At 40.6% G+C, this 17,971-nt stretch overlaps 1 protein-coding gene across 5 annotated transcripts in view; it reads left to right on the forward strand.

The window, feature by feature from the left end:
* disc1 (DISC1 scaffold protein) overlaps nucleotides 1-17,971 on the forward strand; it is a 34,089-nt gene that overhangs the window by 4,781 nt on the left and 11,337 nt on the right. For 4 of the 5 annotated variants that reach the window (XM_088384842.1, XM_088384839.1, XM_088384840.1 and 1 more), the window contains 9 exons: nucleotides 157-983; nucleotides 1,381-1,450; nucleotides 2,734-2,905; nucleotides 3,630-3,714; nucleotides 3,785-4,017; nucleotides 5,700-5,754; nucleotides 7,571-7,673; nucleotides 8,360-8,548; nucleotides 16,165-16,225. In XM_088384842.1, coding sequence (XP_088240968.1) covers nucleotides 157-983; nucleotides 1,381-1,450; nucleotides 2,734-2,905; nucleotides 3,630-3,714; nucleotides 3,785-4,017; nucleotides 5,700-5,754; nucleotides 7,571-7,673; nucleotides 8,360-8,548; nucleotides 16,165-16,225 — 1,795 coding nt within the window. The remainder of the gene's footprint in view (nucleotides 1-156; nucleotides 984-1,380; nucleotides 1,451-2,733; nucleotides 2,906-3,629; nucleotides 3,715-3,784; nucleotides 4,018-5,699; nucleotides 5,755-7,570; nucleotides 7,674-8,359; nucleotides 8,549-16,164; nucleotides 16,226-17,971) is intronic. The other variant, XM_088384844.1, reaches the window with a different exon arrangement.

Genomic DNA, 17,971 nt, shown 5'->3' on the forward strand with positions numbered 1-17,971 from the left:
TGAGCTTAAAATCCCCCTTCGTTTTAACAATGATGTGAATTCACATTCTTGATTAATCTTCCTGGCATAGCGTGTCCTGGATGTTTTCGCTGAGCGGCTCGTTATCTTCCTTTTGACCGTGTTGTCCAGCTTAATGGTTAATCTGTGTATCGACAGGTGGCAGAGCCACAGGGACAGCTGGCAGCGTCGGCCGTAAGAGGCTCCACCGGAGGCCTGGTTACATGAGAGGGGAGCAATCCAGACCAACAAGCACCAGCGATGAGCCGGAAGACGTGGAGGATGAGGACAGAGAAGACGAAGCAATTTGCATAAGGAATGGCAAAAGTGGATGTCAAACTAAAGGGATGAGTCAATCCTCTGCTGTCAAAATGTCTCCAATGAAAATTGCACAACCTGACAAATCCTCCCATGACGTCACTCCTCCCTCCAACGATGACTGTGCCTTCAGTCAACCAAACAGTGAACTCACGTTAACCCAAAGTCCAATACTTCCCCATTCAACTACCCAGGGAGAGTCTTTCAATTCCAGCTTCAGTTTTATTCAACAGTCTCTTAGGAGTCTCTCTGCCCCCCCAACACCAATACATGACCCAGAAGCTAAAGCCACAGAAGTGCCTAACGTTTCAGAATTTAAACCAGCATTGTCGTTTTTTGATCAACCTGAGTCAAAACCATCCACCCAGGTCACATCCAACTCCGTCCCAAGCAACCACGAAGAAAAGGAGACACTCGGACGATTTTGGGGGGAACGTATGTGGGGCAGCAGGGAGGTGTCTTCCTACCTGCCCAATAGTGACTTCCAATGTCTGGATTCAGAAATCACCTCTTCACTGTCACTTGACTCGGACACCGCCTCCGCATCCTCAGTTACGTCGGGATACGAGAGCAACACACCTGCTTCGGACCAAGGCTGGGATAATTTGGTGAAGAAGTATGACCACGTGCTGCAAGACTGTCTCCAAAACAACCGGACGCACACCAAGGTGGTTAAAGATACATTCTTATTGAAGTTTGCCATAAACAGCTATATTTCAGAAAATATGATTTTGACTTATTAGCAATAACACTTTGGAAAACTCTGAATTTTATGTGAAGAGATGTATCATATAAAAAATATAACAACATATAAAAATAAAATAATGAAAATAAAATAAAGTAAAACAGTCCACAATGGAATGCTTCCAACTCTCTCTCTCTTGAGAGAACCTTCCGTTAATGTCGAATGACTAAATAACTAAAGACCGCTCTCATTATGTCACTGTGATCTGCCGGTCATTATCCTTTTCAAACTTTTTGACCCTTCGCTAAATGTTCAAAGGGCATTGCCCGTGAGACCGCTTGGTAATTTTATTCTGCTTCTTGATTTTGTTTTGTCCCCAGATCGAGTCCATGATGTTAAAGCTCCAGAGATTGCAACAAAAAGCCATTGTGGACGATGACTATGACGCAGGTGAACTTGTCAGTCAATACTTTAGGCAAGCCTGTAAGGCAAACTGGTGCAAGACTGAGGTTTTGTAAGGACAGAATGAAACAATATCTTGTTCATATTTATCTTTATATTTGTGTGTACAATTTGTTCTTCATGCTGTAATCGTGTTTTCTAATTAGATTTACTGAAAGGAGGTCGGAACACTGGGGAAAAAAAGACCATGCTCTGGCTTAAAGCGATAAAAAATATCCAGACTGAACATCCTGTTCACGCTGTATCCAAATATTTAAATGTGCTTATCAAAGATGAGGATGAAACGATGGGGATTTCTTGATATAATTACAAAAGAAATGTGAGAACATAATGTTTCTGGTTCTAAAAAGAGTTAAAACACATTGAACCAATGACAGACTTTATTGACTCACAGAAATAGACCGAGATGACATTTATAAACTGAATTAGGGCAGTGGTGTGTATTAAGAGGACTCCTCGTGGCGCACTAGGTCAGTTAGTGTCATAAGACATGGCCAGTGTGTCCACAAATCTAACATGATTCAATTGTACTCTGAAGGCCTTGTTTAATCAAGTTATGGAGCATGGAGAGTTAAGAGACGCACGGAGGAACGGGCTAATTTGTGACCTATTTCTCGGCCCACATGACTGAAATAGCTTCACCAACATCTGCTCTTGGCAGCCTGCAGATAGATACCTTTGTGACTCACAACCTATTAACAATTCGGATTAGAGTAAAGTTATTTGGATGCCTTTAAAACCAGTTTGAAGTTGTTACACTCCACCGGACATACAGTGCAGTGCTCAAATTTGAGGCCAGATTGTTGCTATTTGCAGTGCTTTGAGATAATAATAATAATAATAATAATAATAATAATAATAATAATAATATGCTTCCTCCTACTCCTTTTCAAGCATTCTTTGTTGTGTATTTTTTTCAGTTTTTTTTCTTTTTTCATTTTGTTTGTTTGTTTCATGGATATGGCACTTTAAAGTGTTAATTGTTTTATTGATATATCAATCAATCAAAAAAATAAATAAAATAATAATAATAATAATGATAATAATCTCAGTGTAGTGCACACCCTGTGTTTGCCTGCACCAAAATTCAATAGGTCCTGTTTTTTTTTTGTTGGACAAGTCATTGATTATTATATTGATTGATTGATTGATTGATTGATTGATTGATTGATTAAGTGGTATAGCAATTGGATGGATTGTTTTGCTCAATGCGACAGTGTGCAGGAATGCATCGTTCAAGCTCAACATTGGACATATGTGTGTTTTTTCAGCTGAGCGATTTGGGAAAAAGCTGGAGGAACTGTGCAAGGAGCGAGAAGCTCTGAAGCTGGGTTTACCATCCAGACAGACGAGTGTGGCTCTGTTTCTCCAGAGGCTCAGAGAGGTGGTGCAGAGCGCCCTCTACAGGACAGACAGTGGTCAGCACAGGTCAGTCACACAAGGGTAAGTCTCTATGTGCAGAATCACACTTATCTGTCACTGCTTCATGTAATTGTAATTGTAATTGTGGCAGACATTTTTCAGTAAGTTTCAGGACAATCTACAGAAACTTTCCATGGGAATTTTAAATGTATTTCAAGTTCTTTAACCGACTAAGCAAATGCATGGGCATAGAAAAAAAACTATTTATCCATATTTGTTAAAAATTAATGACTTGACACTTGCCCCATATGTGCATACCATTTTATTGAAAAAAAAAGCTTAGCTGTGTGCTTATAAACATATTGATGCTTTTGTGACCTTGATAATCTTTTATGCACACCTGCAGGGTTACGTGTTCAGTTGTTTATGACAGCAAACCACACTCACTGGTTTCGAATAACAATAGTCCAGAATGGACCTTGTTTTTATTCAACCCGTTCAAAAGGATGTTCTTAAAGCAGGCAGTGAAAGAGAGTTGTGCAACATAATTCTTGTGACAGGAAGGAAATCTAGCAGGGCCTCTGCTGCATACATCCTGAAAAGTACCTTAAAGGTCAAACACAATAGTTACGCGTTTCTCTTATCTCTCAAGAGAGGCTGTTTTGAAATAACTACATGTCACGCTAATGCTAAATGTGTATCAAGGTCATCCTGCTTTTAGATGACCCTGAGTTACTTGGAGATTGAAGAAAAACAGGGGCCTATTCAGACACCAATCACTCTCTTGGTTTATGTTGTCGACCAGGTTGGGAGCAGAATACGATGCAGGAGAGCCGTCAGACTCAGTGCGCCGTCGAGATCGTCTCACCCAAGAGAAACAATTAGTCGAGGTAATTTCAGATTTTACGCAATCTGCATGTCAGATGGTTCGAATGTAAAAAAACAAAACATCCAATGCAGGAGGAAATCAAGGAACTGCAGCAGAGATTGGCAGAGCTAAAGGATCGCAGTCGATGTCTGGACCAGCAGATCCAGCAAGAGGAGCAGCAAATGGAGGCTGAGGAGCTGGAGGGCTCCGTGCTGAGGAGCTGCACCTCGGCCCAGCTCAGAGACTTGAGCCGAACGCTTCACGATCTTGTGATGTCTGAGAACCGCATCCAGATCTCCGTCTCGCCTCCTCCCTCCATGCTCAGGTGATTAAATCTGAATATTTGGCTACGTTAGGGATGTGGAAAACTGCACATGTGAACGTTTGAACAATGCTAAAGAACCCTCACCACTCACAGTTGCAACAATTCCTGCAGTACTGTCAGCTACCTGATGACGGTGCTAGAGAACTGTCAGCCACGATGACAGCACAGCAGGCCGTACATGTCCCTTGCATCACACTATATTTTCATGTGTTGCGTTGCACATGTAGGTTGAAATGGCTTACACTGGAGTTTAGTTCAGAAAGTGTTAGTGTTAGTACTGCACAATACATGAGGTGTGTCAGAAAAGTTCCAAGACAGGGGTCACAAAAGATACATTTTAAAGCCAGACTACAAACCATGACTTTTCTCCTTCAGTGTGAACTATATGATGAATTGGCATATCTTCAAAAAGGGACTTGCCTCGTTCAACAAGCGAGAAGTGGCGAGAGTTGTACTTGGACAACTTTAGCTATATCACCATGACGCCTGCTCAAAATGCCTTTGCATCTGCCAATTCATGCAGACCATGACAAAGAAAGCTGAGAAGAGGTGTTAGACCCCAGGGGGGATTTCATCAAAGAAAAAAAGTTTGGATTAAAAATACATCTTATGTGACACCAATCCTGGAACTTTACTGACACGCTTGGTATACATTTGCATGTCATTGGATGGCATAGTGTACCAAATGAAGTGTTTGTTACAGAATGACAATATTTTTTACATCACAGGAAACTCCTCCTCTCTCACACCTGCACAAAAGTGCTCTGCATGTTAATGTTTTTTTCTCAGATGCAAATGATTACTTTGCATCTCTAATGGTAATAGCTCACAGGAGAGCACTCTGGGATGCCGCTCAGTCTTGCCACTTGTTAGGAAGACATGTAAATTGTACTTATCACCTTCCCGGTGGCGTGACCCACCATAATTTGATATCTGGCATATTCTCACCTCAGCCAGAATGCATTTATTCTCAGAACTGATTGAAATTTCGACCTCAGATTGGGCATTCAGCCGCAAATCTCGGTGTGCTGTGATTTGGGTCAGCAGGATGATTGTGATCCCGTTTTGCATTTATAGCAAAAAAGAGCAGGTCATGTCAATCACGTTTTATTTTTCTCGTTTGGTAAAAGAACTCATCTTGCTCCAGCAAAAATGAGACTGATGGTTGAGACACGTTTTACCACTGTTTAACAAATTTGTTAAAAGGTTCATCAATTCTTAGCAATATGACCACTTTGTCTTTTATTACATTTATTTACCATATTTGACTTTGCATAACAAAAAAACCAAAACAAAACACTAGTTGGTCCTGTGTGCATGTTTACACTCTAATGACATCTTTTGTTAAAATAAGTTCACACATTTATCCAATAGGTCAGTCAATAAAACATATTTGTCAGCCTAGAACTCGAAAGAATGAGTCACTAAAGTGTGTTATGCATGCTTGATAAGTAAATGCTCAAAAGGTTTTGTTTAAAAGTCCTCTTCGGTGTCTAGAGAGATCACTGATGAAACTTTTTATTATTATCTCAAGAAAGTTTTGAATGTCAGCAGCCATCTTGAGTTATAACATTTTATTCAATCTTCAGATTGAATGTTCCATAAAATAATGAGAAAAAAAAAACAAAAAACAAGAAATTGTTTGATTTTGCACGAACATGTTTTTTTATTTCTTTTTGTAGACTTCAGGAACAGGAGCAGGCATTGAATCTATCCATCAAGGAAGCTACTGCCAAAGTAAGGCACTATTTTAGTAGGGGGAAATGAGTGATTGTGTATGAATTTCAATGAGTGGCATGTTGAAATTGAAAGGATGTGCCGTGCATCCGCTGCAGCTTGATACATTTGCATGCTACTAAATGTCAGTGTTTGTATTCATGTGGTTATTCCTATTTGATGATGCAGTGAACTCTCCACGATTCTTGTGGAAGGGCCAGAATAAGCGGAAAATAGTTTATTTTGTGTCTTATTAAAAATGCATTGTATCTGGATGACATACTTTCTGTGACCCAAAAAAAGAAAAAGATCCAACTTTTTAGTCTCTCTAAAGTTCACCTGTGTCCGTTGCTTGGTCTACCTCTGTGCTCGTGTGAGTGAAGCATAAGACTCCATTGCAATGTAATTTATTAAACCTAAGATAAATTGCAATTGCCCCATTACTAACAAATCTATTATTAGTGCGGTTCAAAATGGTCATGGTAGTAATAAGTCACGCCCCAATGAAGGTTCTAATTTTGAAGGGTTGACGAATGCATTGCATTCATGTATAAATAATCTCAGCATGCTGATTTAACTTTGTTCCAAAATAGTGAGCTGACATTTAGCAGCAGCAGCACCTCTCCCTTTACTGCTTATTTATTTAGGAGAAGGGGTGACCGCAGATCAGAGATTTCACTAAAGTATGGCAGTAGTGAGAAAAAGTCTTGCATAACTGTTTTTGTTACTGACAAAAGTTTTTTACTTCCATTGTTAACCTATTAGTTTCTGTTAATTGTTTATATCCTGTCACGAATACCAAGTCGAGTCCTTCTTAATGGCGATCAGGCCAGTATGATGCAATTTCACATTGCATGCTTTGCATAGGCTTGCATTTTCCACTGACTCATCTCTTGAATGTGAAAAAGGCCAGAGGCAGTTTTTGAGCTGGGGAGGGCAATAAAGACGATTTCTTGTCAGTAATAAATGGTTGGTGGTGCTCCAAAAGCTCCTCAGAAGACGTTTTGAAAAGTTTGCTATCAAAGACTTTCACCGCTGTGGTACTTTCTTGACTTAAAATGATTTTTTTTTCTACACCCGAAATTAACGAAGGATTCATTAAAAAATTCACTAAAAGCGTCGTTCGCTTTCAAATTCGTCTTGAAATTAAAATCACTCGTTACATAAATGCCTTTTATGTTGGAAGCGGCTTCCAATTCCAACTTTAGTTAGAATTATACAAGCCTGACAGATTTGTATATTTCTGTGTGAAGAAAGCTCCCTTGGAGATGCTCTGCCTCAAAAAAACCAATCCATTTGACAACATTTTCAAAGTGTAGCGCAAAACTGTGTCAGGTTCAAGAAAGAAACATGAAGGGCAATCCTGCTCCATGTCCCTTTGAGCCATGAATGTAGCTCCAAAAAAGATGAGAGATTTGTCGTGGGGATTGCATCTGGCTGTCTGTATAAAAACACAAGTTTAAAGGGCTGATGGAGGCCAGACAGGTTTTTATCAGTAACCATCAGCTTGCAAGAGCTGAGGTATCACGTCTCCCGTGACATTCAATGCCTTTCTCCTCTCTGACATTACTACGGCATCTTTTATGGAGATTTCACATTTGCACACATCCACATGAAAGGCGGGGAAGTCTTTGTCTTCCGAAAGGTTAGATCCATGTAAAACATCGGGCTCTGTCGTGTATCCAAAGAAGAATCCAAACGAATCGTCTTGTATGAATGAGTTGGAAAAGTACATTGGGACAGAACTGGAAATGAACCGTGCATCCTCTGGGATTCATGTGCTTTTTTTGTGACTAACCTCACACCCCCTCCCCTCTCTGCTCTTTTCATTCTCGAGGTGGTCATGAGTCAGAAGCTGGGCAGCAGCCTCAGGAGGAAAGTCAGTGAGACTGAAACTCAGCTCTTAGCTTTGCAGGAAGCCAAACTGGCCGCCATCTCAGGTGACTCCGCCCTTCCGCCATTGTCACGATCTTATAATTTACAGTGGAAGCTCTACATCCGAGCCCTAGAAAAATCAAGAATCTAAAAATATGTCTCTGAGATTGCACAAAATAACCATTCATTATAGCATAACGCAAGACATATTTTGTGTGCTTTGTCTTGTATGTGTTTAGCCAAACCCAGCTGACTTTAGGCGAGAGATGGACAACTGTTGTTTGCTCGCCAGATAATATCAGGGCACATATAGACAAGCAACCATTCATTCTTATACCTATGGGCAATTTTGTCAACAATAATAATAAAAGAACGAAATATATGCTGGAAAATTAGCTGCACTCACCTCAGCAGCTATAAACTCTTTCTGCACGTTCATTGCATGTTACGTGTTAATTTAAATGGTCCTTTTTATGTGTTACTTTCCTGCACGGTTAATAAAGGTTTTACGATGGCAATACTTTGACCCTGGAACCAATTCATTGTATTTCCATTATTTCCCATGGGAAAAATATACTTGAAATTCAAACCCATCAGAGTATAACCAGTGTCCTGGAATGTGCTCAACCTTAAAGGTTTCACTGTACTTATACAAGCTCCATTAGCTTCATTTAATTACACCATTAATGTAAAAGTCACTCATTAATGAGAGGTGTCGGCAATAATGTGTTTCCGTGGCACACCGCTGCAGGGAACGATTTCAGCAGTGCCAAGGAGCTGAAGGCTGAGATGAAGGCGGTGTACCAGGAGCAAGAGCGACTGGAGGCTCTGGCCAAGCGGCTGCACAGTCTAAGCTCAGGTAGCAGCCAAGAGCTAGCCAGGATGAAGGAGCAGCGGCAGCAGCTCAGACAGGAGTTGGAGCACCGGGAGGTGCAGCATGGTGAGTCTGTCTGCACTCACATTATAGACTTTTGTCCCCAAGGAGGAAGGCTGTCGCAGGAAGAGGAAATAACTGGAGGAAACAATAATCGAGCAGGTTTCGTTATTGTAGGGGACATTGAAAAGTCAACAAGGCTATGGCAAACTTTAATAACCAGCTGATGATTTGCGTAGTAGGTCCAGTCCGTGAAGGGAAAGGTTCAGAACATACCCAGATAAAAATCAAATGAATTGTGTAAATGCTGGTCTTCAAACACTCTGATTCATACCTGTCTTAAATTTGTGTTTACCGCACTAACTAGTGGGATTTCTCCAGTAGGACTAAATGCAAAATCGTAAACACAGAAAAGCAATTCTGGTCAATGATGTCATGTTGATGTCATTGCCTTCGAGCAATTACCAAACACCCTTACAGATTGCCATGATGTCATCAATAATATTATCATTAGCAGGGTATCCCAGGTTTGTCCCAATTTGATGACAAATTATTTATTGGCTCAATCAGCATTTTTTAAGACAATGAAATTTGTATTTAACCCATGACCACTCATATTTAGAAGGAAGGCTGCACAGATTGAAGAATGGATGGAGGGCTGGTAATGCTAATTAAATGTTTGTTAAAATGAACACTGAACGTTGGTTTCATCTTTGATAGCCACCTCCCTTTAGCACCTCTTTAAATATGAATAAGTGAATCATTCTTTTAAGGGAGGTCCTCTCTTATGTTGCTTCACGCTGGGACTCTAGGACATCAATGAATGGTGACTTTTCTCGCAAAGGAACAGAAAAACTGCCATCTGTCTTTGGGGACTCAACATCAAATGAGTTTGCATCAGAACTGGCAGCTGTTAAGAAGAGGTGGAGTGTCAACGAGGGAATACACTTTTAGAGTGTGTGAACTCGCCAATTACCTTCGAGTCACATGCTGCCGCTGTGACGTATTAGCGCTACAGGAGATCTGAATGCTGCTTAAAACAAACCTTTGCCTTTTTGGAATGCTAACTAAAGGCTTTGGCCTCTTGGAAATGCATTTTGATAGCACCGCCTGCAGTGTTCCTCCAATCCATCACTCACAGGCAGATCTCGGTAAAGGTCATTTCACTGTGTGAGGCACTGAGGTGGGCACATGAGGAAGGGGGATGGGTAAAGTGACAAGACAACAGTGCAAGTACGCTATTGCAGTAACCCCCAACGTGTTCAATCAGCCTTCTAATGCCTTCTCTTGTGATCATTAGTGACTACAGCCCACCCATTAGTGTTGAGCCATTTTCTCCATCTTTTGTCACTAGGGGGCACACTTTCATTGTTCGGAGCCTCTTTTTGTATGGTCCTTCTTAACATATCCATTCATTTTAATTATATTTAGTCATTACAGTAGTGACAACTGGTGGGAATTAAGATGTACGAATTTTACCTTCTCGAAGACAATCGCGCCCACATTGATTAGGAGACAAATATTTGACATCCCTAACAATCTAGACATCATACCGCTGTATCTTAAATACATGTTGTGACTCAGTATGCACATGGAAGCGCTGAGGGCCACACAAAGAAGACAAGTAGGATGCTCAGGCTAGACAAAGGAATAGGAATCAGGTGGATAACACGTCACTATGTGGGACGAGATGGCGAGCTAATGATTGGTTTTTCGCTTTGCTGAAATGCTCAAGTGGGCACACACAATATGGCAGCAGCAGCAGCAGCAGCAGCAATTTCTCAATGTGTTGCTGACACCAAGCAAAGGGCTCATTAAACTGTCAGCCAACTTGGTAATACGGATCTGGCACACGCGTGCTGGAACCTGATAGTATACAAACAGCATATTTCGTCCTTGGCTGGAAAGGGTTGGAAATGATTTTTTGACTTGAAAGTCAAGGTGGCCCTTGAGATATTTACTTTGATGAGTACACTCCTAAAGAACTGGAAACATCCCAAAAATGGGTGTCGTGACAAATGTTTTGAGGAAAGACAGAAATGATTTCTTCACCTTCAGGTATCAATCCTCTGTTTAGGGCACAGGTGTCAAACTCAAGGCCCGGGGGCCAGATACAGTCCGCCACATCATTTTATGTGGCCCGCGAAGACAAATTGTGTATCAAATTCGTGTGTCCTTACTAGTAGAATTGCAAATTGTCTTCACTTTTAATAATATCTTTTTTTTTTTTAATATTTGATTTGAAAATGAGTTATTTGTCAGTTTGTTTTGTAGCTTTTACTGCATACAATATGAGTTGCTCATACAGTTATTTGGGTTGACAGTCATAATGGCCCTCCGAAAGAAGCTATGACTACAATGTGGCCCGCGAAAAAAATGAGTTTGACACCCCTGGTTGGGGCTTAAGGATGGAGGGTTGGGCATGTCAGGGCATTACTATATTTGGAAAATTTGATTGGTGCACAGGCAGACACGGGTGATGGATTAACGGTATTATTATCATTTTTATTACATTTTAAAGTCAATCAAAAGCACCCATCAAGTGAAGAGAAAAAAAATGAATTGCTAAGTCAATGGATGAGCTTTGTGGCTTTTGTCCGCCTCAAGTCAATCTACTGTCTGTATTGCAGTCCTACAACACTAGAAACATCTCATCAGAATAAAAATGGATGTACTTTGAAAAGCACCATAGTGCCTTAAAACACAACATGGTCAGGATAAAAGTACTTATGGATCGATTTTATATTTTGAGTGGCTGAGACTCAGGGTGGGGCTTTTGGATTTTGGAGCCATCATGTCCTTAATTGCCATTGGCTTTGAGTGTTGATGAATATGAAATCCATTATATCCAGAGGTTTCACTCCCATCAGAGAGTGTAATTTTGTCCCCCAAGAGGGATTTCGAGTGATGCTAAATTTGCAAATAAATAATTGAAAGACCGGACAAGAAGGGTAAATGACCCCCAGGAGTGTAGACAATGAGATGTGAAAGCGCTGACTGTGACTTCTGCTTATCTCTGGCAATGCTTATTTAATACAAATTTCAGTATTCATGAGGTGTTCTTCGCCGTAAGACTGACGTCAATTTGAGTTTATTTTGATGTAGACATAAGCAATATGCTCCCATTGTTTAATATTGTCACACATAATAAATTCTCTTTCGTCTGCTCAGTCTTAACCAGCTATTCGTTCTTAACACATCAATCCAAGTCACCTTCATTCTACTTTGATGTAGATTTTATTTTTGGACTCTGGCCAGTCATTTTTTTGTATCTAGCAATGGAAGTGCACATCCAAATACTGCCTCTCAGAGTTATTACACAAATGCAATTTTCCTCTTAATGGAGTGCTGATAGTAATGCCCAGGGCATACGTACGTATATGATTTATTCATTACCCTGCCACTTTTAGGGTGCTTCTATTGAGAACTTGGTGGAAGGTATGACAGCACTTCTCCCAAAAAGGCTCGGTATGATTGAGAGTGCTAAAGTGGTTAAGTGGACCCGGGAGAGTGTTTCCTGCTTTTTGTTTCTGAAGTTCTTTTTGGCATTATTCCTTCTTCCTGTGATTGGGATGGGACTTTCCATTGTGCATAATAACATGTTAGCTTGAAAGTACCCATGGGAATCTCTGTTGAAATAAATCCACAGTGTCAGTCAATGTCTTCTCTTTAAATGACACTGCATAGTGAGCAAGTTAATTATACTCATGGACAGCTGATGGTAGAATTATGTCCTTCTGGCTTGTATATTGAATTTTCCCTTCGTGACTGTTGTTGCAAAGCACTGTGAGCATGAGTTTCAAACATTTTTAGAGCAAGCTTGAGTTATATGGAATTTTATTGCATGTGTTCACGTTGTCTTTGGTCCATTGTTCTTTTGTCAGTTCATCAACAGAGGTGTGAACACACCCATACCCTCAGGCTAAGGGGATTTTTTTTCCCTCTACTCATGAACTCAGGGCATTAGTCATTTTGGTGCAACATGTTCTTTAGTCTGTCAGTTAAAACAAAGTGTAAGATCAGCTCACACTTAGGTCTAGCGAAATCAGTTACTTCTCTTCAACAACAATAGCACTGAGTAGTCCTTCATCAGCGCTGAACAATTCTAATTTTAATCAGCACCATTTTGTACTCCTGATACTTATTTCTTGCTTATGCTTGGATTTCATCATTAATATTCATCAATGCAGTATTTGTTGAGAAATGACAAAAAAATGTATGCACCTTTTCGATGAAAAATTTTAATTAAGAAATGGGCTAATGAAAAATTAGCATAGATGGTAATTATAAACCTTAAAAGTGCTGCTATTGTAATGCACAGAAAAAAAAGCAGCCAACTTTGCTCACTGACATAACAATCTTTTCATTCTCGGTATTAGGAGTGCATCACTGTCAACACCCATTAAAAACAATCATTTAATAATCTGCCAGACAGCCGGGATTCGAAAAATAAACAGTTCCTTTTATTCAAAGGCCCCTTTCAGAGCAAATAAGGACACCCACACTATCAAACTGTAATGTTAGGGTACAAACAAATTGAAAACACAAGAACATGAATGTTCTTGTTCAAAAAAAAAAAGAAAAACACTTGAAGGAGTAATTGAAAAAGAAAACTGGAGTCTGTGTTGCAACGGTCAAATGAGTTCCCGAAGAGGGTTGTGATGAAGTAGGCAAGCTCCGACAATGAGGTGGAGATTTGTTTGTGTGTGTGAGACCAAAGTGTGTGAAATGTGGTGGTGTGGTATACAACAGGTATTGTGTGAAGACGTTATGGATGGCTCTGAAAGTGGCCATGTTGAAGTGTATTCCAAATTGAACCGGTAGCTGCTGAAGTGATATGGTTCTTGTACTGACTTGAGCAGCTGAATTCTGGACCAGTTCACAGTTTGTAGAAACCAACAAAAATAAAATTGCAGCAATCGATCCGGAAAGTGGGTTGTGATTCTTGTGAATAATGGGGAAGTATGGGTGAAGTCAATTTATATTGCGAGGAAGGAAGCATGTGGACCGTATGATGTTATTTATGTGAATTTGAAATGTTGGCACTGTCAAGAATGACAGCCAGACTCTTCACCTGAGACTTTTTGCTCAATAAAAATCATCCTTGATGGAGTAGTTGCAAAATGTCCCATGCAGCATTTATAATACAAACTGCCTCCAATCCTGCACGTGTCCATACACCGACATGCCAACTGACTCCTTTTGAGTTCTTTGTGCACATTCATGCATCGTTCCACAATGTGTTCTCTGTGCCAGCTGTTGTCTGGGTATTGCTATGCTTTGTGCTCCCAAAGCTGGACAATATCATGGGTTATTGAGTGTGTGCTATAGCAACCTTCACTGCCAGTGCTACTGCTTCATTCAGATAAATCCACACTGTGCATTGTGAGTGTGTGCATAATGCAGAGCGTGTTCATATTACCTGCAGCGCTGTGCTCTCAAGCAACTGGAGCTGAGCTTGAACACATTTATCACAGCCAATGCCTTCAGCTCGGTTACAAAGACACACAATTGCTCTTCTGTCTTATTATTCACAGGCTTTTATAACATGCATATCATTGGCGCTGCATTAGCACTCTAATTTGTTAGACAACACGGAAGCCCCCACAGATGTTAGGTATTGTTACGAGGCAGTCAGGAAATTACTGTATTATTCATTTTCAATTACATCGCTCTTCCAATGCTCATATAATCCCATTGTTAACTTTGTGTGTCGTCGTGTGATAAATCTGCTCGATTTGCTTTGTCTCTATAAATACGATGCATTATAATCTCCTTCTTCATCAACTTTAAATGTTGTGTAATTATTTCTTAGTGAGCCACGCCAAGAAAAAGAAATTATATTGAACCCTATCAAAGCAAAAGTATCATTTGGAACATGAAGGAATGCGTCATGACTAGTTGGGTATTTATTTTGATTGGATGGCTTTTTGGAGCCAGTCTTGGGGATCTGGAATGAGTGTTTTGAGCACCTGCTGAGATCACTGTCACAATGGGAGGCTGAGCTTGGCCTCATATATCACGGACTACAACAGTAGCTCCTCTCATCTTCGATGGCTTTTTAGTACTGATTTAATTCACATGGTCTGCCAAATGACATGGCCTCCTGCAGACTTACAGGAAGTGGTAATATCACCCATTGCTTGGGTTCATTTCGCACAGGGGTAGGTTTTGCCGCTTGATGCCTGCTTCCCCTATTCTATTAGTTTTCTTTCATCTGTAATGCCCACAAAGGTTCATTAGTTTTGCTGGCGGTTGGCATGGCGACAAGATGGCGCGCTGACTCCTCTCAGCATATAACAGGATTCGCGAATGAGGACATATGAAGGCAATACACTGCATCACCTATCTTCATTTCTTGTGTCTTGTTCTTTTCCTTGCAATATATTACATCTAAATCTGGCTCTTGCTCTTGTTCAAGCCATCGCCTACTTTGTCATCTCTCATTTGTACATTCCATCATCGATCCAAAGTCTGGCTTAAAGCCTGCGCCATGTATAATTCAGTGACTATCTATTTGCATGCTACTTAATAAATGAATGAATGCATGGATGAAAGTTGACGTGGGAGACATTCAGGCAGGATATGATATCACGCAGCAATTAAAGAGGTCGGACGTGAGCTGCCTTGTCCACATACAGAGATGAGGAGGTTTGTCTCACGCGAGATCTTTCCCTCTCCATGCACATGCAGCGTTTGGGAATAGCCAGACTATCTACTTTGTGTTTGCACAGAAGTGTGTACAGAAGTGTGTGTAACTGTGTTTGTATGTGTGTGTTACTCAGCCTTTCTCCTTGCTGTGTCTGCCCTGTCGCCTGTCTCATCCCGGAGCTGACACAGTCTAATAACCACCTTGGAGACAATAATACAAATTGCATGTCAAACTACAGTATCCTTCGGAACACCAATTAGGTTTCTTGTCGCCTTTCGGTGTGAGATCTAAATAGAAGCACTGCTACATGACCTTCAGCTCACTCTGATAGTAGAATTAGTACATGGGGAATTTCCACCACGTGGTTAATTTGGGGCAGCACAGTGTGTTAGTGGGTAGCACATGTGCTTCACTGTTGAACTCAAGTCCTGGATTTGAATTCTGCTCAGGCCCTCCTGATTGTGTGGGATCCTCCTACTCTCCCAAAACATATACATAAACTTGAATGAGAGAACAATTTGATATATAAATGCCTCCCATTGTGTTTCAAGATGCGCTGCCGCAGGGGGGCACATTTTCATGTTTCATACATGAGCTCATTAACAACGCTCAGTTTGCCTCCGCCTTTATCCTAACTCCTTAAGTAACGCTCAGCCAACCCGTGTCTGCGTCCTCAGGCACCGCTCAAAGCCGGCAGGGGGCTACAGAAAGCAACACGCCGTCCAGTTTAAAGCCCTGCAAAAAGACTGGTGTGATATGAGGACATGTAGACTGAGAAAAGGTTATTGTTCTCTGTAGTCAGTTCAAGTTTCTGTCCTTATTTTCTCAAGTACTATATGTGTTCATCTTGACAAAGAGAGACAGCGAATCTTGTTTTTCACTCTCAAACAATAGCCTCTCCAACTGTGGTGATCCAGAATGGACTTCAGGACAAAGGTTTTGTTATCAAGATACCCTGTTATTGTTTTGCAGCAAATTACATCAATTGACTTTAATGTGCTATTTTTCTTCCTGTGTTCTCTCCACGTAGAAGGCCAACTGAAAGACAATGCCGTCAAGTACATTGAGCTATTAGAAGACAGGTTGCACAGGTAAGTTGTTTGTCAATGTTTTTATTGTGTTAGCAAATACAGTACACAATAGCCCCTTTTATACACCAATTGGAAAAAATGAAGGCATAAACAGAACAACAAGCCTTTAGGACTCACCGCCATTTTCCTCACTTGACTCATCCAACACCTCATGCTCCTTTCACACCTTTCATCATGTTTTTTTTTTTTTTTGCCCCCAGAGCCTTTCTCACTTTTCTCTGTGTCTCCCAAATGACTTATTTGACAGCTTCTACTCCCCCTTCTACAGATTTCCTTTGCCTTTATGTACTTACAGCAGTACTTGCAACTTTTCTCTCCTTTCTGTAATATATTTTATGCAAAAAAAAAGAGAAAAAAATCAATATTCAATTTTTGGAAGTGCTTGTTCCATTCGGGTAATGAGTGAGCTGGTGCTCAACAGAGTTTTGGATGAGAGGCAGGGTGCATTTTGGACTGATTGCTAGTCACTCACAGATAATCATTCACATTCACACTTAAGGACATTTTGTTAACCTTAGCTGCATAATTTTGCAATCTGGGAGGAAACAATAAGGCACAGGTGTCAAACTCAAGGCCCGGGGGCCAGATACGGCCCGCCATATCATTTTATGTGGCCCGCGAAGACAAATTGTGCATCAAATTCGTGTGTCATTACTAGAATTGCAAATTGTCACTTTTAATAATATCGTTTTTTTAAAATATTTGACCAGTTTTTACTCGTCTGATTTGAAAACGAGTTATTTGTCTTTTTATTTTGTAGCTTTTTCTTACATATAATATGAGGTGCTCATACATTTATTTGGGTTGACAGTCATAATGGCCCTCCGGAAGAAGCTATGCTTACAATGTGGCCTGCAAAAAAAATGAGTTTGACACACCTGCAGTAAGGAGTCGGACATGTTGCTTCAATCAGCCAGAGCTCACCAGATACGAATGCATGAGTTCCCAAATTCACTCCACTGGATTAATAATTCACTGTGTCGACTTCAGAGATGTAGATAGTGATATTCGCGATCATAGGCCACAGGTGTATTTTGGAAAATCTTTCCTTTCCAGTGCTTGTGGTCTCAAACATGTCATTGTCAAGTGTGATAATTGTAAAAAAAAAAAATTGTAAACTACATCATTGTTCCCTGTTGTATGTTAGCTTCCTCTGTGATTGACCAGTTCAGTTTGCTTTCACCCACTATAGAAAATGGAAGTTGATGATAGCTGGTTGGATGAAATGTAATTTTTATTCCCTACTGTTTATATTCTATTTGAATCAGTGCATTTTGAGGCAGACAAAGCCAAAAATGTAACAATGCAGCTCCAGATAACACCTGGTGGATTTGTTGTGCTGCTTCCGTGTGGCACAATAAGACATATTTCGCTGAAATGTGCTGTACAATAACCTGCATGAACGTGCACAAGCATCCATCATCCACTGTAAATGTTATCATTCAACTTCAATGTATATCAGTGGTGATGGAGTGCCGCGGTGACAGGAGGTGAGGATACAGAGGAAGGTTGGGGGAGGGAGAAATGTACATGCGCTGGTGAGACGTCTGGTCTCCGTGGTGACGGATGCTTTTGAAAAAAAAAAAAGCAATTATCTCTTCCTTGCTAAAGACTAGAACCTGATGTCAAAGCTGCATTGATGCTGTAAACGTGTCATTTGGACAAGAACACCGTGTTGAGACGAGCAGTCATTTAATGCGAGTCTATATTTTTCTACCTAAACAAAATACTTTGCTTTCATTCAAG

Source organism: Syngnathus floridae, chromosome 9 (genome assembly GCF_059516105.1).
Source record: "Syngnathus floridae isolate MCC-2025c chromosome 9, RoL_Sflo_1.0, whole genome shotgun sequence".
Lineage (NCBI taxonomy): Eukaryota > Metazoa > Chordata > Actinopteri > Syngnathiformes > Syngnathidae > Syngnathus > Syngnathus floridae.